This window comes from Jaculus jaculus, chromosome 12 (genome assembly GCF_020740685.1).
Source record: "Jaculus jaculus isolate mJacJac1 chromosome 12, mJacJac1.mat.Y.cur, whole genome shotgun sequence".
In the NCBI taxonomy this organism is placed as follows: Eukaryota; Metazoa; Chordata; class Mammalia; order Rodentia; family Dipodidae; genus Jaculus; species Jaculus jaculus.
In genome coordinates this window covers 108,968,307-108,994,456 of record NC_059113.1, presented here as the reverse complement: position 1 = coordinate 108,994,456, position 26,150 = coordinate 108,968,307, and the positions used below count along the sequence as shown (strand labels likewise).

The 26,150-nt window shown below is 46.4% G+C and overlaps 3 protein-coding genes across 4 annotated transcripts in view; 2 read left to right on the top strand and 1 right to left on the bottom strand.

The window, feature by feature from the left end:
• The window catches only part of P2ry14 (purinergic receptor P2Y14), a 50,994-nt gene extending 47,962 nt beyond the window's left edge, over window positions 1–3,032 (top strand). For both annotated transcript variants that reach the window (XM_045131465.1, XM_012948177.2), the window contains one exon: window positions 928–3,032. In XM_045131465.1, the coding sequence (XP_044987400.1) occupies window positions 952–1,968 (1,017 nt within the window). In that variant the 5' untranslated portion in view covers window positions 928–951 and the 3' untranslated portion in view covers window positions 1,969–3,032. The remainder of the gene's footprint in view (window positions 1–927) is intronic.
• The window catches only part of Med12l (mediator complex subunit 12L), a 291,510-nt gene that overhangs the window by 195,504 nt on the left and 69,856 nt on the right, over window positions 1–26,150 (bottom strand). The window contains exons 12-16 of the mRNA XM_045131454.1: window positions 23,370–23,501; window positions 20,962–21,088; window positions 20,258–20,472; window positions 18,983–19,087; window positions 17,997–18,164 (exon numbers count right to left, since the gene is read on the bottom strand). Of these exons, the coding sequence (XP_044987389.1) occupies window positions 17,997–18,164; window positions 18,983–19,087; window positions 20,258–20,472; window positions 20,962–21,088; window positions 23,370–23,501 (747 nt within the window). The remainder of the gene's footprint in view (window positions 1–17,996; window positions 18,165–18,982; window positions 19,088–20,257; window positions 20,473–20,961; window positions 21,089–23,369; window positions 23,502–26,150) is intronic.
• Gpr171 (G protein-coupled receptor 171) lies at window positions 11,629–12,677 on the top strand. Its single transcript, XM_012948154.2, has one exon. The coding sequence runs from the start codon at window positions 11,629–11,631 to the stop codon at window positions 12,586–12,588; it is 960 nt and encodes a 319-aa protein (XP_012803608.2). The 3' UTR covers window positions 12,589–12,677.

The window sequence follows — 26,150 nt, the reverse complement described above, 5'->3', positions numbered from 1 at the left end:
TAGTCACTCCTAACAATGCCAGCTAATATGTGGATGTGCACAGGAATAAGAGTTTGTCTCACGTACATGTGGTAGAAAGTTTTTAGAAAGTCTACCTTCCTCAACTGCTCTTTACAAGCAGGTGATATTTGCACTCATTCTATGAAATCAAAGCTTTCATTTTTCATGACAAAGGTAACACTAATGCAGGCAGAACCTGCTACATTAAAAAAAGGAGTTATGAATTAAATGGGATGGGTTATTTCTACTTTTATACTTACTACTTTTAAAGATATTTCATTTATTTATTTATTTATTTGACAGATATAGAACGACAGAGAGAGAGAGAGAATGGGTGTGCCAGGGCCTCCAGCCACGGCAAATGAACTCCAGATGCATGCGCTACCTTGTGCATCTGGCTAACGTGGGTCCTGGGCAACCGAATCTAGGTCTTTTGGTTTTGCAGGCAAACACCTTAACCACTAAGCCATCTCTCCAGCCCTATACTTACTTTTTTTAAGCCTATATTCAAACAAGTATTTCCAAGAACTGTGGGGGTTTTCCAGGAAACTGTTATCATTTCAGGAGAATGCTATCTTCCATCTCACCTAAAAGTCATCACAAGGCCTTGTTTCTCCAATGTATCAAGCAAGTTCCTTTAGCTGCTCAACCACCTCTACCTCCCCACCCCACCCCAACATTTTTTTTTTATTATCTTTCTGCTCTTCACTTTTGTTTTGAAAAAGAAAAAGGAAAGGGGAGAGAGGGGAAGGGGAGGACAAGGAAGGAGGTATTGGAGAGGAGGGGAGGGTGGCCCTAACTCACGCAGTCAAGGGTGCGCACTCTCGGTGAGTCCGCTCTCTCCACCTCCCTTCTCTGCACGCATTAGGCAGCCGCTGGGCGGGGGCCGCTGGGCATCCCGAGTGACCCTCTCGTGTCTCCGTGCAGGCGCTGGCCCCCGGGAGCCCCGAGATGGCCAACTCCTCGAGCCCGGGGCCTGAGGCCGAGTCCTGCTCCCGGAGCGCGCTCGTCACCCGGCAGGCGGTCCCCGCGCTCTACTCCGCCGTCTTCCTCGCGGGGGTCCTGCTCAACGGGGCGTCGGCCTGGGTCTTCTTCTCCGTGCCCAGCTCCAAGAGCTTCATCGTCTATCTCAAGAACATCGTCGTGGCGGACTTTCTGATGGGCCTGACGTTTCCTTTCAAGATCCTCGCCGACTCGGGCCTGGGCCCCTGGCAGCTGCACGTGGTCGTGTGCCGAGGCTCGGCCGTGCTCTTCTACGTCAGCATGTACGTCAGCATCGCCTTCTTCGGGCTCATCAGCTTCGACCGGTACTCCAAGATCGTCAAGCCCCTGCTGACGTGCCCCGGGCACTCCGTGGGCACCAGCAAGCTGCTCTCGCTGGCGGTGTGGGGGCTCATGCTCTTGCTGGCGGTGCCCAACATGATCCTCACCAACCAGAGCGTCAGGGAGGTGGCCAAGATCCGGTGCATGGAACTGAAGAGCGAGCTGGGGCGGAAGTGGCACAAAGCCTCCAACTACATCTTCGTGGGCATCTTCTGGGTGGTGTTTCTCCTGTTGATCATCTTCTACACGGCCATTACCAGGAAAATCTTCAAGTCTCACCTCAAGTCCAGGAAGAACTCCAGCTCGGTGCGAAGGAAATCCAGCCGCAACATCTTCAGCATCGTGCTCGTGTTTTTCGCGTGTTTCGTCCCTTACCACGTCGCCAGGATCCCCTACACGAAGAGCCAGACGGAAGCGCACTACAGCTGCCAGTCCAAGGCGACCCTGCTCTACGTGAAGGAATTCACGCTGCTGCTGTCCGCTGCCAACATTTGCCTGGACCCCGTCATTTACTTCTTCCTGTGCCAGCCATTTAGAGAAGTCTTATGTAAGAAATTCCACCTCCTCTTCAAAGGTCAGAACAACATAGATAATTCTAAGAACAAGAGGGGAAACATGATTCATGACAGCACAGACACGCTGTGAGCTCGCGCCCCCGCCCCCACACAGGCCCCGTGTGCCCGCCGCCATCCCCAGCTCGGGACAGACAAGCAGCATGCCCGCGGAAACAAGTGACATTATCCAACACCAGTTATTAAATCCAACAAATGTACAGTATGATATTCACGTGTTAGTTTCCATGTTTTTGTAACATGCCAAAAGTTTGCAAATGTCCATTTTTCGTTTTAATTTTTTGGTTGATAATAAAGTAATATAATCAAAATAGGCTTAAATCTATGGCTAGAAAAAGAGGAACTTTAGATGATAAGAGGGAAAACAGGAAGGGTCCAGGACAATCCACACAGGTGTCTGCTTTCTCTAAAGATAACATTAAGTAAGACGTTCTCTTTTGCAACTAGGTCCTTAGATGTAAGCACAGCTCAATAAAGGGCTATTTTTAGCAAAAGGTCAAGTCTTCTCTGATTTTAAACAGGATAAGCAGAAATTCATAAATCACCCAAGAGACCCCTAACTTTGCAATTCTAAAGGAAAAGATATGCAAGTTGTGTACTTTACAATAAGAATGTAATTTTTCTGATGCATTTTGAGGGTATTGGATATATGGTAAATTATTGAGCCAATTAACAAGAGTGGGGTTCTGGTGCTAGATTCTTTTAGGTGGACTCTACCAAGAGAAGGTGAATATTGGCACAGATGTCAGCAGCAGCTTCCCCTGCTCAGTAGTGCAGAGAAAAAAATAGCATGACCGGGGAGAAAAAGACAAAGACACACACACACACACACACACACACACACACACACACTAACTATTCTCATGAGCTGTGGGGAAATCAGTTTTCTCAGAAAGGAAAATAAACTTGAAAGTCTAAAATGTAAAATGCGAAATGACACAGAATATGAAAACTCACAATACATCATAGTTTTTAGAAGTCAGAAGAATAAAGAAATGGGACATGGTTGCCAGCTCATAGGTTACCAAAATTACACTCTTTCTCTGCTCTTAAAGGACTAGAAGACATGCAGACCATCTTTTGTGTGTTCTTCCTAAACAGTTTTGTAATGTTTGTATCTATTTCATATCTTACTGTATGTGTGTCAATAAAGACATTGTTTTCCAGTCATTTTTCTTAATAAGCAACATGTGAAGGACCAGGACGAGCAGACATCCTCACACTCAAGTACAAATCACTTCCTCCCCTCGCTCCCTACACACGTTAATGCAAGGATGATATAATGTGGAAAATGCAAAATTCTATTTGACTCTGACTTTCCAAAGTAAGTATGTCCAATTCTGTAGAAGCTAATCACAGTGTAGACAAAACTCAGGAAACACACCCCAAAGCGGCAAGGGTTTGCATTTGGAATTCATTTCCCGCCACCCAAGCAGCTCTATTATGGACCCCTGCTTCAGCCTGGAGCCAAATCAACTCCCCAAAAGAGCAAAACTCAGCACCCTCCAAGGGATGGCTGTGGTAACTAACTCCTGACTGGGCTTGGCTACATATTTGTAATTCAAAAGAAAAAAGCTTTGCTTATCCTCCACAAGGCCCTCTAGCTAGGGAAAACCCCAGCGTGCAAAATGCTCCCTACTGGGCAATGGGAGCAAAAGAAAGTAAAAGCAGGTGAATGGCACCAAGCAACACCTGAGTTACAGGGGTCAGCTCTTCAACCTCCATCCTGTTTCCTCAACAGTAAGAAAACCGCTCCATGGGAAGATCACTTTCCCTGTAGAGTGGTGCTCACGCAGACACGTGGGGCAGGCAAGTTAAGGAAAATGGGGACAAGAGTTGGGTAACTACATGTTAAAAGGTTTAGATTCAAAGTAACAACTTGAAACGAAGTGGCACTGAGACACGCCCCAAAGATCCCAGAAGTAGAGCAGGTGTGACAGGAGCCCTCCCCTGCAGATGAAGCTGCCCACGGACGGTGCTGCCCACAGTGGCTGCCCACGGCGGCTGCCCACGGCGGCTGCCCACGGCGGCTGCCCACGGCGGCTGCCCACGGTGGCTGCCCATGGTGGCTGCCCATGGTGGCTCACAGCTCTGTTGTCACAGGGAAACCGGGAAGATGAGAGCTTGTGCCTGAGCCAGACATGCAATCTCTTAGCTCCAGCCAAATGCTTCATTACTCTCACAAGAGATGTAAAATTAAACTTCCAGGCCATGAATTATAAGCAAACACATCTGTGGATAGAGTACGATAAGCCCATGGCTACTCTGCAACACCTGACATGCAGAAATCTGGTCCTGTGATAATTAAAAGTCTCCCTTAATTAACACTCCACATGTCTTCTTTAACTGAAGCTCCATTTTGATGCATAACTGCTTCAAGAACCTATGCAAAATGCTGTAAGTGTTTCTATGCAAGGGATATTTGGGACAAGAAGAATCAAGCAGTAGAGTGTAGAAAGGCCACAATGATGTAAGGCTGACACCTGTTCACGGAGGGAGACCTTGCAGATCACCTCCTCGGCCTCCCTTCCGGGCTAGCACAGAGCTGGGTTAGCACTAGATAAGTAACTAACATGTCTAACCCACTGCCCACAGGCTGGGATGAAACAGGTCCAAAACTGACCCAAATGAGAGAAAACCCCAGGTTTCTCAGGAAATGCTCTGAAAAGGGGAAAGACGTAATATCTAGATGTGATTCTTTCTTTTCTTTTTTTGGTTTTTCGAGGTAGGGTCTCACTCTGGTCCAGGCTGACCTGGAATTAACTCTATAGTCTCAGGGTGGCCTTGAACTCAAGGTGATCCTCCTACCTCTGCCTCCTGAGTGCTGGGATTAAAGGCGTGCGCCACCATGCCCGGCTTAGATGTGATTCTTTCATTCGGGGGCCACAAGAAGCACTGTGGGTTCAGCTGACTGGCATGAGCACAAGTACTATGTGGTCTCCAAAGAAAAGCCACTGCTTCCTTTCAATCACCCGCTCTCCACAGGACTGGCTTACCATGGCTTGACAGCACATCTCTGTGCAGGAACTATGCTAAAGAAAACCCAGGGGCTGGGGAAATGGCTCCGCAGTTAAAGGTACTTGCCTACGAAGCAAGAGCCTGCCAACTCTGGTTCGATGCCCTAGCCACTACACAAAGCAAGCAGGTGTTTGTTTACAGCAATGAGACCCTGGTGCACCCCCTGCCTCCCCGCACAAATCATTTTTAAAAGTGTGAAGGGGCTGGACAGATGGCTTCACAGTTAATGTACCTGCCTGCAAAGCCTAAGGACCCATGTTCAACTCCCTAGATTCCACAAAAGTCAGACGCACAAGGTGGCGCATACGCAAAAGGTAGTCCAAATGTCTAGAGTTTGATTATACTGTGCAGCGGCCCTGGTGTGCCAACTAACTCCCTCTCTCGCTCTCCCTCTCCCTCCCTCTCTCTCTCTCCTCTCATACACACAAACACACTCACAAACTTTAAAAAGACCAGTCTGTCAAGCTTGCCTCAAAGAAAAATGTGATGATTTATATTGAGGATCAACTTGACAGAACCTAGAATCGTACCCTGACTGGGTGGAGGCGGGAAGACCCACATGACATGTGGACGGTGGGTTGGGTCCTGGAGTGTACAGAAAAGAGAGCACTGGCATTCACCACTCTGCTTCCTCCCAGGGCTGAATGTGAGCAGCTCCCTGCCACCTCACCTTCCCCCTTGATGCACTGCACCAACACAGTCAGCTGAAATAAACCCGCCCCTCCAAAGTGACTGCCGTCAGGCATCTTGGGAGGGACACCCGGGCTTCCTTAGGCTGGCATGGAGGCGTGTGCCAGCTCAAGTGCTGGAAGATGAAGGCCGGAGGGTCGGGACTTCAAGGGCACCCTCACCGACACACTGAGCTTGAGTCAGACCTGGGCTCCATGAGGCCTTGTCTCAAACAAGGAGAGCTGGTGGTGTCCTCAAGAATGTCCTCCACCTTCTTGGAGAAGGGGTCTCTCCTGGCCTGGAGCTCACCAATGAGGCTGGAATGGCTAGCCAGTGAGCCCAGGGACCCCCCTGTCTCCACATACCCAGTGCTGGGATTACAAGTGTCTGCTAACATGCCTGCATTCTTACGTGGACGCTGAGGACTGAAGTCATGTCATGCTTGTGCAGAGAGCAATCTCCCCAACCCTAACACCACCTCCCGGCCCACCAAGTGAGACTGCACAGACTTCATCCCCCAGAGCTGAGGTCTCTGCCTAAGCCCTCCCGCCCACTCCCACCACAGCCGGGGGCTGACATCCCAGGCGCACATCCCCTTCTATAGAGTTTCAGATCCTCATGGCCTCTCAACTCTTGTGACAGCAGTCAACCCATAATCACCTCTTGTCTGCTGAATTACTACAGCCCTTGGGAGCAGGTAAGGTTTCTTCTTGCCTTTTCTTCACGTAGATTCTGCTCGGATAAACCAAGTTCTCCAGCTGCCTGACAGTCCCCAACATATTTCCTGTCCTGCGATCACCTAAGCTGCCCATGCACGCCCCCTGCTGGCTCGGCCTGCAAAACCTTTCCTGAGCTCTGAGGGGTTCTAGGATCTTACCTACTGTGAAACTAATTATTTTTTAAAAAAACAGGCAAGATATTATAATGAATGAAAATATTTTCTCTAAAACATACAAGTTTGAGTTATTTCAGAAAAGCTATGTAAAAATTGTTTTTTATTGTTAAAAATAACACTTCCTGAAGAGGCTTTCATACCATTTTAAAGTATCTGCAAACCACAGGTTCATCTACGTCAACCTGCAACACTTTAAAACCGCACAAAGGAAAGGAAACGTTGAGCCCAGCCAGTGACTCTGCAGTAAGCCGGGCTGGTCACTAGGCCAGTGGGCTGGCTCAGACGGCGCGTGCTCTTCTGAAGACCTGGAGCCAGGCCAGCTCGGGCCCCAGGAGCCCTCAGGTATGGCCTTTCTAACACTCACCTCATCGTGCTCCCCCACAGAGAAACCCCTGACTTGTGCGCTTTATGGAGAAAGACCCACAAGGTCTCTGGAGAGCAGGGCACTGAGTCTTCTACTGTAGCTAGATCTTGGCTGTGTGAACTACGCTAATTTCTGCTCTTTTCTTGGTCTCATCCATCTGACTCACAAAGACAACAATTCTAATCAGACTAATTGTTCTAGGCGAGCATAATGAGTCCGTAAGTCAGTTTTACAACTAGTAAATGCCACGTTGTACATCTTAACAGAGCACAAGGGTGGTAATAGCCAATTTCAAAAAATTTCCACTATGATGACCTTAGAAATTCTACTGAGTTTTAGTTTGTTTCATTTATTTTGTTTGTTTGTTTGTTTGTTTTCCTAAGCAATGGGCAATATAGGGGAACTAAGGAGACACAATCTTTTCTTAGTTTTGTTGGAGAACTTCTGAGTACGTCTAATTTCCACTGGCTAATAACTGATTGGCCAAATACTTATTAAGAATTTAGATCTCAAATTTGTAATATAGAACACAGGATGCTATTATAGTACAATTTCATCTCTACTCAATATATTCAGATGTTTTCAAATAAGCTGATTTTTATTGCAATCTATATGGTATCTTATAAAAGCAAATGTGAAGCACACATGATTCTCAAACATTATCGAGCAAGCCATGACTTAAGTATCTGAGGTAAGCATCCCACCTATACCTGGCCAGTGCTAATAAGAGAGAACAGTTATCTAAACAAGCTATTCTCACCTCTTTACCATGCTGGCCTAACTGATCAAACGGTCTCCCACATAACACCAGACCATGGGGCTCTTGAAGAAATACACTGGTATGTTACTATCACTATGTAACTTTTGAAATCAAAGACAGTTTAGGTCAAAATCCTAGTACTCTAAAAAGACACAACAAGCAAAGGTGGGAACTGAGGTTGAGCTCAGAATTCCAAGGTACAAACAGATGTTGAGTGTCAAAGACCAGGGTCGTGAGGGAGTCAGGAAAGCCTGGAGTTGCTTCTGGTCTGAGAAGCTTACTTCAGCATTTGGGGTGGGAGGGATCAGGGTCAACAGCCTTAAAAGAGACCAGCAGGGACAGATCCTAGGCCTACCCTAACCATCTGCAGAAGGTCCAGCAACTCCCAAGAGCCAGACCTTGGTTCCTCAGCTGATCTGAGGATGGCACAGAAGCTCCTGCCTAGGATTCCAAATGTCATTAAAGTCCCACACTTCCAACATACTAAAGTTCAGGCACAGGAAGGAACTGGGCCTGTGGAGGAGATCCAACCAACCTAAAGAGAGAGTTGAGGTTAAAAGATGAGGAAGTGGTGGAGCTCCGTGGTGAATCGTACACTCAGAAGCACAAGGTCAAGGTCATGGTCCCCAGCAGTGGAAAAGACAGACAGCAGAGACAGTAGGAAGGTGGGTGGCCATGGGAACTCTGAGAGTAAGGTCTAAATGTACAGATGAGAACCCAAGTTCTGTGTGTGTTTCATGACGTGAAATAAACTTATAGCCTGGTGCATGCCTTTAATCCCAGCACTCAGGAGGCAGAGATAGGAGGACTGCTATGAGTTCGAGACCACCCTGATACTACATACTGAATTCCAGGTCAGCCTGAGCTAGATTGAGACTCTACCTTGAAAGCCCCCCTCCCAAAATTATAGAATACTTGTATGTATATTTCATGGCATGGAATAATAAAATACATGAAATGTCTAAACTCTTATCAGTATTTAGTAAACTCTTCCCTTCAGCTGTTTCACGTGAAAACTGCTGGGGACACACCTACCACGCAACCCACAGGCTGAGGATGGCGGCGGCAGCATGACTTGTGACTTGTCATGTCACAAACACGGTCACCATTGCTGTCACTGGTGGAATAGTGGCTTCTGTGAGTAGACGAAGCCAAGACCCGGGCTTTGGTTATACAGCCTGGGAACTCAGCATTGTTTTGCTGCTGTTTTCTTACCTACAGAAATCACAGGTTTTAACAATCTCTCCACAGGGATGCGTGGGCAAGGGTTAGGTAAGAACGTGCACCAAAGACAACAGACACAAGCAGGTGCTTGACAGTTGTAGCTCTCTGTGGTGCAGAATGACAGTCCTCATGGACCTACACCTAACTGCGGGATGGAAGAGGGAAGGGCATGTCACACTTACACTCTCTGTACATCTGCTGTAGCCATACGCTTGCATATGTCATTTTATTCCAAGAGATACACAAGGGGTCATTAAATCATGAAAGAGTGAACACTTAAGGGGTTCAGAAGCCTCTCCTTCTAAAGAGACGCGTCTCCTTCCACTGTCAGTCACGACGCCTAAAATGCTGTAAATGAATTTTTCCCTGCAAAACACAAAAAGCAATCTCTGGTCTTTGAAACAAAGGTTGTCTAACGAGCAGTTGCCCCACTCCCAGACACAGCACCATAATTTGTGGCCCCACGCATGTGAGTTAGTGAGCACGGTGCCAAGGGAAGATCAGCCACGTTTACTCAAGTTTGCACATCAAGTCAATGCTCTTGGAGAGGATATGAGAACATGTTATTGTTATTACCAATGTCAATCACAATGGTCCTAAGAGAGTGTCTCCTGGACTTCTGACTACACCAAACCTCACAATGACAGAGAGAACATCTTCAATTAAAGTCAGATATTTAAATACTGACCTATATGAGACTCTCTTTGAGGACACTGTAACAAATGTTTATTTTTTCTAGAACTTTCTGAAATACCCTTTTCATAAAACTAATCAAAAGACACTTCCACAGAAACATCTAACCCTATACTGCCTAATAACCATAAACTTAAACCTTGAAAAATTTTATGTTTTTCTGGTAGGTATATTTTAAAAAGTTAAAAAGATACACAAGGAAATAATTTCACTAATATATGAAGCCTAATATCACAAAATACTTAACTATGTTCAGTATGAAATATTAATGATATTAAAGATAATTTCTTCATGGTTTAAATAAGTTAGTTCAGGGGCTGGAGAGGTGGCCTAGCTATTGAGGCCTTTGCCTGCAAAGCCAAAGGATCCTGGTTCAATTCTCCAGGACCCACATAAGCCAGATGCACAAGGGGGTGCATGCGTCTGCTGTTCATTTGCAGTGGCTGGAGACCCTGGCACACCCGTTCTCTCCCTGTGCTTCTCTTAAATAAATTAATAAATAAAAATGTTTCAAAAATTATAAGTTAGTACATTTGTGTACTTCCTATAGAAATTTTTAAACATTTTACACACAATGTTCTAAAGTCAGTGTGCTTCACTTACAGCCCGTCAGCTTGGACTGCTAACAGTTTAAGGGTTCTGCAGGCAATGTGGCTAGAAACCACCTTAGCCGTCCCAGGCTCCCACCACCGTGAGACTCGAGTATGAAAAGGGAGGCACATCAACGAATTCAGTGACAGAGCCTAATGCTTCAGCTTTTCCTGACAAGACAAGAACTCAAGATAAAATTTTGTTCCTGAAAATATCCTAACAGGTTTTACAATAAAAGGCCTACATTCAGAATAACACCTTTTAAAAAGCCTTACAATTTGCTGTCTTCCCTTTCCTTCCAGCTAGCCTTGGTTCCTCTGGCATGAGAAGCTATACAAATCTATAAAAAGAAAACCAGAAAGTATGACTGAAAGCTCTTCAGGCAGAACCACACTGGTTTCCTCTCTGTATTTCTGAGAATCTCTGGTCACTCATCTCCTCTGCAAAGAAACTTCTCTCTCAAGTGGGAGGAAAGAGCTGTCAGAATGCAGGAGCCTGGGGTCAGAAATACCCCTTCCAAAGGAAAATCTACACGGGATTTCCTGAAAGTCAGATCAGTCACTGGGAAACCCAGGCTTTTTATCATGTAGTGTGTCCCCACTGGCCCACATGGTCTAGTAAAATTACTAAGAAAGCTCTGTGTGAGGACTAGGAAGAGCACAGAATTGTGAATAGGAATGATTTTATTTTTAAGGAAAGCAGCTCCTAATTTTTTGTCATTTTTAAAATTTTTTATTGGCAATTTCCATAAATACAGACAATATACCATGATCATATAATCCCCTCTCACCATCCCCTTTCCCCCTCCCAAGACCCCCCTCTACTGAATCCCTTCTTTCCAATTAATCTCTCTTCTATTTTGATGTCATCATTCTTTCTCCTCCTATGATGCCGGTTTCATGTAGGTAGTGTCTGTCAACCACTGTGAGGTCAAGACTATCCAGGCGACATTGTGTCTGGATGATGGCATTATAAGCACTCCTCCCCTTCCTCTGGCTCTGACAGTCTTTCCTCCACAGTGGCCCATGAGTTTTGGAGGGTGCGGCAGACATGTGTCTCTGCCTCCAGTGGCACTTTTTGTCAGCACTACAGTGAGCTTTTAGTCACCCCAATGGTCATTGCCATCTGAAAAGAGAAGCTTCTCTAACCAGCATGAGAGTAGCATTGATATGAGCCTTAATGTGTTTAGAGGGTAGTTTTGTGGGCATAATATATGCATTTAGCCAGACAACAGTAGTAGTTTCCCCACTAGGGCTTATGACTTCCCCAAGTCATAGGATTCTGATTAGGTCTGCAGTACCAGGCAGGAATTCCCTCCCATGAAACAGGGCTCAAGTCCAATCAGAAAGCAGTTGGATTCCCCCATAACAGACATGCCACTATTACAGCACTGCACATTTGACATGGCTGGTTAGCTGTCTAATTTTAGTTAGTAACACCCCTGTGCTCTGTTTAACAGGTTCTTTGGATGGTGTTTTTTTTTTTTTAATCATTGAAATCATCATTATTTTCCCTCAAGATGACAAACAGTTCGTTGTTCTGCCCAGTTTATAGAGACCTGGAACCATTCACCTATTTCTTCTATTTAGTTTTCCTTGTTGGAATTATTGGAAGTGGTTTTGCAACCTGGGCTTTTACACAAAAAAATACCAATCACAGGTGTGTGAGCATATACTTAATTAACTTGCTGACAGCTGATTTTCTGCTCACTCTGGCATTACCCGTGAAAATCATAGTGGACTTGGGGGTGGCGCCCTGGAAGCTGAGGATTTTCCACTGCCAAGTGACAGCCTGCCTCATCTACATCAACATGTACTTATCCATCATCTTCCTGGCTTTTGTCAGCATTGATCGCTGTCTCCAGCTGACACACAGCTGCAAGATCTACAGAATACAAGACCCTGGGTTTGCCAAGATGATCTCAACGGTAGTGTGGCTCATGGTCCTTCTTATAATGGTGCCAAACATGCTGATTCCCATCAAGGACATAAACGAAAAGCTAAATGTGGGGTGCATGGAATTTAAGACGGAGTTTGGGAGAAACTGGCATGTGCTGACCAATTTCCTATGTGTGGCAATATTTTTAAATTTCTCCTCCATCATTTTGATAGCCAACTTCCTTGTGATTCAACAACTATACAGGAACCGAGATGACAAAAACTACCCCAGGGTAAGACGAGCTCTCATCAACATACTTTTAGTGACAGGGGGCTACATTGTGTGCTTTGTTCCCTACCACATCGTGCGGATCCCATACACACTCAGCCAGACCGAGGTCATCTCCGACTGTCCCACCAGGATCTCGCTCTTCAGAGCCAAGGAGGCCACGCTGCTCCTGGCAGTGTCCAACCTGTGTTTCGATCCTGTCCTGTACTACCACCTCTCCCAAGCTTTCCGCTTGAAGGTCAATGAGACGTTTGCCTCAACTAAGGAGACGAAGGCCCCAGAGATAAAGTCAGGATGTGAGAATGAGGTGTAAAAGGTGGCGTTTTCCATGCTGTTCCCTCCTTCCTTACTGGGCCACAAAGCTCGCCATACTTTTCAAAGAGAAAAGAACACTCCCAGTGACAGACTAGTGACGACTCCTCAACATGGAGTAATCCACACAGAAGCCCTGACTGTAAGCAAGCCAGCGTGCACTTTTATTGTTATTGGTACTCCTTCACCCCAAGTATTTGTACAAGAAAACTGAAAAATCGTGTGAAACAAAAACACACTGTGGTGTCACTCTAACCAAAAGAAGTCCTACGTGTGGACTCGGGATTTTAATGCCTGGAAGTGACTTCTTAGTGAAAACATGATTAAGTTGCCAGGAAGCCCCTCAGCAACACAGCTTTAAAGGCCTTCTGATCACCTAAAGAAATAAAAACCTTACAGCCAGTCACTTGGATCTCTTTTTATTTCTAGCCACCCCTTTCAGAAATAGTAAGCTTCCTTCCACTACTCCAACTTTTGACAACTTATTTTTTGTTGCACACTAACTAACAATTTTTCTTTATTGTTATAAATAAGGCTTGCAGTGGAAGGTAGGCATGGCTAATGCCTGTAATTCTAGCAGTCAGGAAAGCTGAGGCAGAAAGACTGCTGTGACATGAAGGCCAGCCAAGTCTACACAGTGAGTTCCAGGCCAGCCTGGTGTCCAATGTAAGCCACTGTCTCAAAAAAAGAAAACCAAAAGGCTTATAAAGACATTGGTAATTATAATACATTTTATATATTCTTGTAATATATTTTATGTCTTCTGTAGGTTATAAAGGATTCTTATTGTTACTAATAACAAATCCAGTGACTTCTGGCTTTTATGTTGTCATTGCATGAAAAGCACACTTCCCTTAGCTTCTTGAATGGGAGCTGTTGAATGATAGTAACGACTAAAACTGTTTTGGAACAAGAAACTCATATCAAAGGTATGGAAAAATTACACTAACCAGATGGTCTTAAAATAGAACCATGAACTCCACAGAGCCAAGTCACACCAGGAACAAAGCCCAAAGGCTAATTAGGGAGGAGACTGGAAACATACAGACAAGCCTGCATGAGACTTGGTGCCTGTCAGATCTTGAGTAGAGGCTGACTCATATGGACCTACTGTGTCAAGTGGAAGTCCCTGTAGCTCTGATCAAATCCTCCCCAGTGCCAGTTTAGAGACAGGACTGTATATGTGACATTAAATAAAGGCTAATTAGGAAGGAGACTGGAAACATACAGACAAGCCTGCATGAGACTTGTGGAGTTTTGTTTAGGTTTGGTTTGGTTTCGGTTTGTTGATATGTGGTCTTGTGTGGCTACAGCTGGCCTTGAAGTCCTTAGCTTCCTCTACCTCCTGGGTGCTGGGATTACAGGTGTGTGCCACCAAGCCTGGATCTTTTATTTTTTACTTTTTTAGTTATTTATTTGATAGGGAGAATGGACATGTCAGGGCCTTCAGCCTCTGCAAACAAACTCCAGACACACATGCCACCTTGTGTATCTGGCTTACGTGGGTACTGAGGAATTGAACCTGGGTCCTTTGGCTTTTCAGACAAGCATCTTAATTGCTAAGTCATCTGTACAGACCATTATTTTTAATATTCTAAAGCCCACCTTGAAACAATTGGTAAAACAGTTACAGTGGCTGCAGTAAGTAAGAAATAGTGCTCCTGGTTTGGGTGTGTTGGCAAATGTATGTAAAGCCAGCACTGAGGAGGTGAGGCAGGAGGATCACAGGCTGGTTGGGACTAAACAGAGAGATTATCAAAAGGGGAAGGGTTATTTTTGAAAGCCAAGAATACAAGTTTGATTATACAGTGATTTTTGTATAAGAATTAGCTTCTACAGCTTAAAACTCCCATCTATAATTTCACAAACATGTTCTCTGAGTCTGAAATGAATAACAATGAAGGGAAAATACAAAGTGCCTACTAAGCTTATAACAGTAAGTTCTGGAAACCTTGTGGCTAGCTAGTGAGAAGGGCAGGAACGTCCAGCAGCAAGACACTCCTCAACCAGGACCAATGTCTTCCTGGGTGCGGGCGAGAAGAGAGTCTACCTGCTGGAACCTACGCTCATGGTGGCCTGGACAACATGTTTCCCTGATGAGCGAATCAAACCGTGATCGCGTAACAGTATCCATGGGACTACATTTTTGAACCTCTGGTCCACTCTCCTTTCATCTTCACTTCCTGGTCTTTACTAGGGTCATATATTATCAAAAAGCAAAAACTTTACTTTTTCTTTTTTGGTTTCTTTTGAAGTAGCTGACCTGAAATTCATTCACGCTATAGTCCCAGGCTGGCCTCAGACTCATAGCGATCCTCCTACCTCCGCCTTCCTAGCACTGTAATTTAAAGGTGCGTGCCACCACATCTGGCCAAAAGTGTTTTTTAACCATATTCCTATATTCTCTTCACGTCCACAGCAGGTCAGTCAGATTTCCCTTTTCTGGTAAAAATGTAACTAGACTCTCAAGTGCAGTCCTAAAGTGTTGTAGCTAGCTTTGTGAAGCTGGACAAACACCCCACCAGAAACACCTTATGGGAGGAAGGGTTTATTTCAGGCTTAAAAATTCCAGGGGATGGGCTGGAGAGATGGCTTAGTGGTTAAGCGCTTGCCTGTGAAGCCTAAGGACCCCAGTTCAAGGCTCGGTTCCCCAGGTCCCACGTTAGCCAGATGCACAAGGGGGCGCACGCGTCTGGAGTTCGTTTGCAGAGGCTGGAAGCCCTGGCGCGCCCATTCTCTCTCTCCCTCTTATCTGTCTTTCTCTCTGTGTCTGTCACTCTCAAATAAATAAATAAATAAAATTAAAAAAAAATATTTAAAAAAAAAAATTCCAGGGGAACACCCCAACAGCAGAAAAAGCTGGCTCCTTTTTATTGATCCAAGCAAACAGCCACCACCAACAGCCAGAAAGCACCAACATGCACAAACACCCAGAGCTCCAAACCACTCTCCACTGCCTAGCAGGGCTGGACCTCAAGATCCACCCCCAGTAACATACCTCTTCCCTAGCAGGACCCTGCCCACTGGAGACTCAATAATCAAGCCTGAGTGTGTGGGGCCACACATTTAAACCACTGCATATGGTCAATAGCTCATTAGGAAATCCTTTTCATTTTCCATTTTGATCATTCATTCTGAATTATGGACATGGCAAAGGGGGTTCAGGTAAAGCAATGATGAGAAACTATTTAAAACTTGCAAAACAGGGCTGAAGAGATGGCTTAGCAGTCAAGCCATCTGCCTGAAAAGCCAAAGGACCCACATAAGCTAAATGCACAAGGTGGCACATGTCTGGAGTTATTGCCAAGTGGCTGGAAGCCCTGGTGTGCCAATTCTCTCCCTCTGTCTGTCTGTCTGTCTGTCTGTCTCTCTCTCTCTCTCTCTCTCTCTCTCTCTGTGTGTGTGTGTGTGTGTGTGTCTTCCTCTTTCCCTCTCTCACTCTCTAAAATAAATAAATAATTTTTCAAATTGTCAAGCAGATGTTAGGATTGTTTTATAGCTGCACTGTGTCAGATTGCTGAGATGGAGTTACTAAGACCTCAAAGGAAGTGAAGGTGCTCACAGACTGTGACAACTGCGTAGGCAAGGTCATGTAAACAGGAGAATACAGAAGCTGAGGTCTAATACCAGGGGCATGGACATGGAGACACACGTAGCTCTGTCCACCCGAGACAGAGGCCTGTAACCTTCAACCACTTATAACATTGTTCAGTATTAGCTCTATGCATCCCAAAACACTTTTTAAAATAAACATTGTGTTTCAGTGTAGTTTCAGATAAACAGCAAAATTGTAAAGGTAGTTTAGAATTCTACTTACCTTTCCATTTCCTCTGGTGTTAATGCCTCATTGGGTGATGTTTGTTTAACTAAGATGTTAAAGCTTAATCTTTAGTAGTACACTGGACTTAAAGTACATTGTTTTAAACTCTGAATATTTTAAAACAAAACAAGACATGACAATTCATCCAGAAATGATTTGAGAAACATCTCTTAAGTTGTAAAGCTACCCTTTCAGCTACCTTATATCAATTGTCAGTTTACTCTAATGGAAACAGATCACCTACAAGAAATTATTAAATAGCACTGATATCACCAAGAAATGAACAAAAAAATCCTGAAAAGTTTTGACATAGCTGTGGACATAATTTTTTTTTTTTATTGTAGTAAGAGAAAAAAAAATGTGGGCTTAGTAATTTCAAGTCATTTTGGAAAATGTTCCAAAATACCAACAATATTTAACCTTAACAAAATATTCAACTTACTGGTCAAAATTTCTAAAGGCATCAGATAATTGTCTCACAATTACATTCCTGAAACAAATGCGCTTTGTACAAAGACATATCTCACTGAAACTACATTTATCACAAAATTGCAGGAAAAAGGTGAGCCAACAATTAAAAATGCTTTCATGGGCTACAGTGATGACTTAGCAGTTAAGCACTTGCCTGTGAAGCCTAAGGACCCCAGTTCAAGGCTCAATTCCCCAGGACCCACGTAAGCCAGATGCACAAGATGGCACATGCATCTGGAGTTTGTTTGCAGTGGCTGGAAGCCCTGGTGTGCCCATTCTCCCTCTCTCTCTCTCTCTCTCTCTCTCTCTCTCTCTCTGTCTCTCTCTCCCTCTCTCCCTCTTTTTCTGTCTGTCACTCTCAAGTAAATAAATAAAACTAAACAAAAGATGCTTTCATATTGTAACCCAGTACTCATTACTAATGTCAAAAACTAGTTTTGTTTCCCTTCAGAGCAAACCCATCACTGTGTTAAGATGCCAACCCTCCATTTCCTGCCAGGCTTTTCCCATGTGGTATCTACTTTTTAAGTCAACAAGTCAAAAATCCAGTTGTGTCTCCTATACAACCTCTTCTAAGAAGTCTTATCTAACTTTTCAATCAGAACACTCTCTCTCCAGAATCCACTCTCTGAGAGTGACAGGGACCCAGGAATGTCCGACAGCCCACTTTCCAGTGGACACATGGGCTGTCACTCAGTGACAGACCTGGCATGAATGCTTGCCTCTTACAAACATTTATCCTGTTTCTATTCACCTCTGCTAGACCCTGAAATTCTTACTCACCTGTATAATGCCAAAAGTACCCACTGTCAGACAGTGCATATGACAACAACTCAACCAATGACATTCAAACTCAAGTAGGAAAACACACTGAGACGTCTCTTGCGGTGACTCACAAGCTTTGAAGGGGGAAGGCTACCACAGAGACTTATGTGGAAGCCGGCCGGCCACTGCAGTGGCAGCACAAGGCAGGAGACCACATGACATGACATAACAGAACAGCAAACGTAGAATTTTACCTGCTTTCATCATGTGTAAGTCAGACAAGTGGGCGCCGAATCTGCCAGTGGTTCATGTAACCAGTAACTGGAGCACAAACTGGGGGGTCACAGACTTACCAACGGTATAGGAAAGTGAGTTGCATACTGCAGGTGACGGAGTAGGTCATAGTTAGATGGAAAAATCAACTCCCTCGTCTTCTCTCTCTTGGCCAATTTCTCACCATTTCTTCTACTCAAGGAAGGGTTGGCATTCTCGCAAGATTCTCCGGGCATGGGAGAAAAAATCTAAGTCATGTAAAACAAATGTTGGAGATTGTAAATGCAAAGCGGCACAACCATGTTGCACACCCGACTTCACACACACTTCCGACCTGCGGAAAGAATGCTTTTCTACATAACCACTGAGAAGCAAGGTAGATAGAAAGTTCATTACTTTCCACAAATTCCCATTCAGACCACAGGCAATCTCTCAGTATCACACTCCCCACACACTTTGAAAAATAGGAAAATGATAACCACACACAGGTTAAATAAAAAAACATGACTAAAAGACCAGCAGTATAAGCAGAATTAAAAAGAAATCCTCACAGGGCTACATTTCCTACACACACACACACACACACACACACACACACACACACACTTTAGAACAATCAAAATAATGAACAATAGGCATCAAGCTTTTCATCTGTACCCCAAATAATGCCAAATAAATGACATAATGAGATTCATGACAAACGCATTAGAATGAATGACAGCGGAAAGATGAACCATAAAGCTACCAATAAAAGGCTCAGGACTTATGGGACTTGGCCTTAGAGATGGTGATCTCAAAATGAACAACAGTGACAGACAGGCAGCCATGAGGACAGGACTACGACACTCTCAAAAGCGGCAAAGCAGCCAACACCGAGCATGGCATGGCCAGAAGTGACCCCAGCAGGGGACAGTCCTGGTGGCCTGGGGTGGACTATGGTAAGATGACAGTTACATCACAAAGGCGTCAGTCACTCTGGTGCATGGGACAAAAAACAAAAAGGGTGAAGGCACGCTGGGGTTGGGTTTGCGGGTGAGCTGTCAGTAAGAATCAAGGCGGAACCTACTGGAAACTCGGAACCAAAGTCAGTCTTAAAGTCACTCTTGTCCATGTCATCAAAAATGTGAGTGGTTCCGGAGCCAAGGCCCACGTGCGCCATGATGCTCTGTTCCTAATGATTGCCAGAGAAACAAAGTCACATGGTCAGCTGTGCAGTGTGGGCCCCGACGCGGCAGCACGACAGTGAACATCGTACATGGACTGTGTTTCAGCCATGTCTTATCTCCTCCAGGAGAACTGGAGAAGACCTTGAGACGCGCACTGCTTTCAACAGTGCCCCTGTGGCCCTGGTCAGAAGCTGCTTGTGGCCCGATTTCATGATTAAAAGGCCACCACGTGCTTTGTTTGGTGTTTCCAGTCACAAGCTCACCAATTTCTTTCAGTAAGAAAATCCAAAAATTTTATCTAAGGTATAAGGCACCTAGATACCCAACAATGGGGAAGAAAAAAGCTTAGAAAACACATAAAAATAATATAGCTATGACTTTAAACACAGCAGGATATTATTAAATGCTTATAGAATCAGTGTGAAAGTAGTTGGAACAATGTTCAAATGTCAGCATGGTACACTTGACAGAAAATTTAACAGTTATGTCCACAGCATAAAAGAATTTGATACAAAGAGTAATTCTGACATAGTGAAGAAGCAGAGGTTAAATTCTGAATTAATTGAAAATAAAGTGTGACGTGTTATTGCCATCACATGTGAGAGACGGGACAGGCAGTGCGCTGGGTTTGCGACGCTGCTGAGAACAAAATCTGGGGATCAAAACACGTACAGGTATAAGGCACAGAATTTAAAAAGAAAAAACCCACACGCTATCAGAATCTAAAACTAAAAGCTTACTATTTAAATCTTATAAAAAAAATTTATGGCCAATGATATCTTTTCATTAACTGTACACAAAAATATTCTGGAAGATATACAGTCCAAATGTCCTTTCTGATTGAAAAGTAGAGATGTTTAAGAAGCTTCTTAGAAAGAAAACGTGAATAAATACAAGGCCTTTCTATCACCAGATTACCCACCTGAGAGTTTCCCCAAAGAGTGTAGTTTGGGCAGAGTGTGGTCAATGCCCACAGAGCCATCCCCCCTCTAGAACCATCCCCCATGGAACCAACCACCAGAACCATCCCCCCAGAGCCATCCCCCCAGAAACATCCCCCAGAGCCATCCCCCAGAGCCATTCCCCCAGAACCATCCCCCAGAACCATAATGAGCCATCCCCCCAGAGCCATACTCCCCAGAACCATCCCCCAGAGCCATCCCCCACAGCCATACCTCCATTTTCACAGCGTGGCCCTGTGCATAGTGTTCACCTACACTCTCCCCAGCGGGAGAGCGCAGCCCGGTGGCGGCGCTGACTGACAGGTCTCCTCGGGAGATGAGCGTGCACATGTAGGCGTCATGGGAAAAGACGTCGTGGCGGATGAACTCGCAGAAGAGCAGCACCAAGTTCACAAATTCCACCTTCTCACACTCACTGTTCGGGTCCGCTGGCAGGAGACAAGCTGGTCAGACAGCCCTCCACCCAGCAGAAGAGACAAACAAACAAACACCAGCAACTGAAGGGCACTGCCGGTACCTTTCATAACCAATCTTTCCTTTCAAAAAACAAAGAAATTTGGGCTGGAGAGATGGCTTAGCGGTTAAGCGCTCGCCTGTGAAGCCTAAGGACCCCGGTTCGAGGCTCGGTTCCCCAGGTTCCCCACATTAGCCAGATGCACAAGGGGGCGCACGTGTCTGGAGTTCGTTTGCAGAGGCTGGAGGCCCTGGCGCGCCCATTCTCTCTCTCTCCCTCTATCTGTCTTTCTGTCTGTGTCTGTCGCTCTCAAATAATTAAATAAAAAATTTTTAAAAAAAAGAAAGAAACTGGTCAGAATCCTTACTTCAGCACCAGCACTGTGTCCAGTGCTGATGGCCAGCTTAGACTGCCCATTACAACAGAAACACAGAGTCTAGTGTTGCAGTCCTTCTTTACTTACACAGCGAGGGGGCCTGTGTATCTAAGAACCTTAGCAGAACATTCTGGAAAACCGGCAAGCTAGATCCAGCAAGGGAAGCCGAAGAAATAGATTCCTTCTCGTCGAGGACTTCTGATTCGCCGCATCTCTGCAGGTTAAAGACAGGAGCACAGGTCACCAGAGAGGCGAGAGTGCAGTCACAGCAGGGGAAGCGCTCGCCAGCTCGCAGGAAGAGCTGGGCTCTTAGGTAAAACATGCAAAATCAACTGAGGCCTCTCTGCTTATCAGAAGATCATGTAGCATAGGGGATGTTATTTCTAAGAGCTAGAGGAAACGCCCCCAGAATAATTCAACGGATTTCAGAGAACAGCCCTGAAGAACATTATCTATGAACAGTAGACTCTGCTCAGGACTGTGAAAGCGCCCAGCTGACTGCACAAAACTGTCTACTAAAGCATCCCGCATTCCTATGCAGGAGTGCTGGGAAGAGTTCAGGGCTCCTGCTTAGCCATGCTCTGAGCTATCTGGCATGCATTATTGCATGTGTCTGATGCTCTTGTCAGGAGTGTGCATTCATGAGTGTGTAAGACGTCAAATGTTATTTCATGACAGACCACTCTGCTCATAATATCAGAAAACAGCAATAGAAGACTCTTTCTAGTTTGCAATGTATTCAATGAGTCATTTGTTCACAACTTAACAGAATAGAATCTTCTGGTTCCAATAACAATAACGTGATCTTTTATTTTGAAAGGCACAGCTTTGCCAAGGGAAGAGAGAAATGCTGGAGAAAATGTTATTCCAGTTTCACTTCCCATAACCTCCCAGGAAGTTATCACCAGACATAGACAGCGAGGTGAGCCGACTCACTCCTGACTCGGCTCTGCAACGCAGGCTGCCTGACGACAGAACTGTAACGGGGAAGAGGTAGGTCACCGTGGCTGCACTCACACTCTAACAGGGGAAGGAAAGTACTGAAGAACAAGCTAATTAGCTACATGAATGGATGCTGCATTGAGAAAAGCACAAGTCGGTGGCATGGGAGCTGTGAACTGCAGGTCACACGGTGATAGAAAACTCTCCTAAGGAGGTGACCTGTTGCTTAGGCACTGCCACAGGAAGTGACACTTCCAGAAATGGAGGGAGATAGAATGAATGAATGGACAGGAAGGGTACAGAACTTGCCACCCAGAAGGAACAGTGAGAGCCAAAGTTCCAAAATACACAGAGCAGTGTGTGTTGGAGGGATGGAAAGATGAAGATTAGAATGCACGCCCATAATCCAAGTATTTAAGAGGTGAGAACAGGAGAATTGGAAATGTTAAGGCCAGCCTCAGCTACATAGCAGACGTGAAGCCAGCCCGGGCTATATGAGACCTTGTCTCAGAAAACAAACAAGGGCTGGAGCGATGGCTTAGCGGTTAAGGCGTTGCCTGCAAAGCCAAAGAACTAGATTCTCCAGGACCCACGTTAGCCAGATGCACAAAGGGGCACATGCGTCTGGAGTTCATTTGCAGTGGCTGGAGGCCCTGGCGTGCCCATTCAGTCTCTCTCTCTCTCTCTCTCCCTCTTTCCCTCCCTCCCTCCCTCCTTCCCTCCCTCTTTCTCTGTCAAATAAATAAATACCTTGCAAGATAGGGCAAGAGCTGCGATTCATGAGACTTAGGCATGTGCTGAGGTGGGAAAGGCAGGTGGGTTCAGGTCATGAGAGGCTGGGTGGGTCATGGGAAACACTCAGCCACAGAAAGGGGAAGCTGTGACCACACCCCCCACATACACACATGCATGTAAAAGAGCACCGTGATGTCTGTGCAGAGGAAGCAAGGGAGGTGGACGAGCGATGCAGGAGGCCGGGAAGCTGTGCCCTACCGAGTCACATTCGGGAAGGAGGCTCACGTAGAAAATGTCCCTTCAACAAGCTAAGATTGATGCAGCTGGCTGCAAGGTTTCTACTGTCATGTGCGCCTGAAGCCTCACGGGCTCTGCCCAGGACTAAGACATGACCTTGAGAGCGTACAGTGAGTGCTGTCTGAGCTCTCACAGTCACCTCTGGCTCCAGAAAGCACTGCCAACCCCCCGGGATGGAGTGTGCCCGAACCTTCATCGAGTTGGCTCGTACGAGGCACGTGTGTTTGTGTACGTGTTCTATGTACTGTGCAAATCTCCATGTCACAAGCTGAGATTTCTTTGTTTCTCAGCAGATATTAAAGTTTCATTTGAAAAGATTCACTTCTATTTAGCCCAGAATACAAATACTTAGAGGGATCCTAGTACAGAGAACTCCTTAGATATATTAGCACATCCTCTCTTCTGTCCTTGAGAAAAGATAAAATAACAGCATATGGATAAGAGGAAAGAAGACAGTACGCTCCACACAGCAGCGTGGGGAGACTCTGGCATTCAGTAAGTGACAAGGACATCCAACCTACCTCTGCCTCGATTTCGGCTTGCCTTTTCTCCAAGAGTTTAGCCACAGCCATGGCCCGGTGTTTGCCAGACCGCTTGCAGCTCACGGCCCACTCACACAGCAGCGTAACCACGGTTTCATCGTTGGGGGCAACCTACAACGGAGAGGAGCACACCAGCCAGGGGTCACAGTCCCGTCTGCCCCCACAGTCAGGAAGGAAGCAATGGAGCACCTAACACGAGGGCTTGGTTCCCACATGTTATCAACACAGTGCCTTCCTGTCATTTTCAAATATGGAAAACCTTATTCAAAAAGGGGAAAAATCACTTCCTAAAAAAATCACTCGAGGGCTGGAGAGGTGGCTTAGAGGTTAAAGCACTTGCCTGTGAAGGCTGAGGACCCAGGTTCAACTCTCCAGATACCACGTGTGCCAGACACACAAGGCGACGCGACTGTGCAAGGTCACACATGTGCACGAGGTGGCGCACACACCCGGAGTTTGATCGAAGTGGCTAGAGGCCCTGGTGTGCCAATTCTCTCTCTGTCGCTCACGCTGTCCCTCTCATTTCAAAACAAAAGCACTTGCTTATGTTTATGCCCATGTGTTAATGCTGTTTGCAGGTTTGGTTAGAGAAGCTCCTCTTTCCAGGTGGAAGTGACCACTGGAAAGACTCAGAACTCATCGAAGTGCCAAGAAGTGACAGTGCTGTGTCCTGTGCTGACACAGCTCTCACATCCTCTGAGGCTCAGGGACCAGCGCAGAGGAGATGGAGGGAAGCACGCATGAGCCAGAAGAAGAAGAGGGTGCTCTGGAGCACTGTGTGCCAGGCACAAAGTGGCCACGGAATGCATGACCTCACTGTGGCTGGCACCACCTACTTGCACAATGAGGCAGAGAGATAAAGAATGGGCACACCAGGGCCTCCAGCCACTGCTAACGAACTCCAGACGCGTGCGCCCCCTTGTGCATCTGGCTAACGTGGGTTCTGGGGAATCGAGCCTCAAACCGGGGTCCTTAGGCTTCACAGGCAAGCACTTAACCACTAAACCATCTCTCCAGCCCCATCACCAGCATTTCTAGTCATCATAATCACCATATATGGTCATCACTCCAAGCTGTTAACATATTGGCATATAAATACACAGAACAGCAATTCTACTGACCAACATTTCCATCAGCACAATTTTGCAAAGTATTTTAGATGTCAGATTTTTTTTTTTTTTTTTTTTTTTGAGGGGCACAGACATACAGCAAAATTTCCTGGTCTCAGGTCCTCACCATGAGAGTGGGTAACCTCTAGATTTTATGACGCCTAAGAAACAAAGCACGAGCTACGGAAGCGACAGGGGGGGCCCTTGTCTTGTTTCAGAAGCAGCACCTGTAGACAGCGTGGCTCCGGATGCTGACAAGAGTGACAGGGATGAGAAGACAAAATAAGACAGCTTCCCTGTGGCAGTGTGACATATGAGTGTTTATTTTGCAGTCAGGCCATCAGATTTAAAGAGACGAATGAAGAAAGCACAGGGGTTCGGGGAGCAGGAAGCGAATGGCCCATTCACGGAGGGTGTGCACGGGCTGAGCCACAGCTGCAGAGGAGGCCTTCCCGAGGGTCCTGAGAAGGCCCATCTCTCAGACTTAAGGCAGTTAAAACACTGTGCCGAATTCCCAAAAGTCATCACTGTAGGGGGGGGCAACAGAAAATGAAAGTAGCAGGCAGATGAGAAGGAAGTATGAATTTCTAAAAGTAATTTACACTGTTGGCCTGACAACCACAGTTACCATTCCACCCTAAGAAGTGAAGTTTACTAGTCAGGTCAATCAATGCATGCGGAAAGACGCTGCTGAGGCCACCACCTGCCAGCCAAAGTAGGACACAAAAAAGTAGGTCGGCCCAGAAGGAAACAGGGTAACTTGCTGCCAGGCCCAGGTGAGCAGTTCACATAGTATGCCTGGCTCTCTAGGGGAAGCCATCCACAGAGAGTTGCCCAGCTTTCCCATAGTTTGAGTCTGGAATGTCCCAGACGCCCCCAAAGCTCATGGTTGAGGCTCATCCCCAGCTAAGGACGCTGTGGGTGGAGGAGCCTCGGGGAGGGATGTCCTAGTCAGAGCGCGCGCGGGGTCACGGGCGTGTGTCTGTACTCCCGAGGGAGATGCCAGCACCCTGGCCCTGCCTCCCCTCCCTCCCTCTACTCCTGCCTTGCCACCATGGGGTGGGCCACCTTTTGTACAGTCTCAAGAGGAAGCTTCGGGATAGTATCACATGAGCAGAGGTGGACATCGCTGCCACTCGAGGTGGAAGACAGCATGAGTGAGGGCAGCTCCAGCAAGGGGGAGCGGGCTCGACAACCCCCAAAGCCCACTCCCAACGGAACACCTGCAGCAAGGCTCTACCTCCCCAATGCCCACCAGCCTGGGCCCAAGCATTGAAACTACATGAGGTGATAGGGAACATCCGATTAAAGCACCCCAGAACTCGTGTGACAAATGACAGAATGTGTGCGGGGCTTCAGGCTGCGGTGAGCCGCGGCTCTGAGAGGGCAGGGCATGGGCATGGGCACGGGCACGGGCACAGGAAGCTCGCTCCGCCCGCCTCTGGCCTTTCCGTGACTCTGGGGTCCTAGAGAGAGTCCAAGGCAGTTCTTCCCGCCACCTTGGGCATTCCCTTCTACCCACATCCCCCGAGCACCCCAAAGACACGGCTGCCTCGGTGCTCGCTGCGGACGGCCAGGAGAGCGGCCAAGGGGAAGGAAGTGGTCCGAGGGCTCTGCAGGGCTGCGCGGCTCGGAGGGCGGCAGCAAGGGT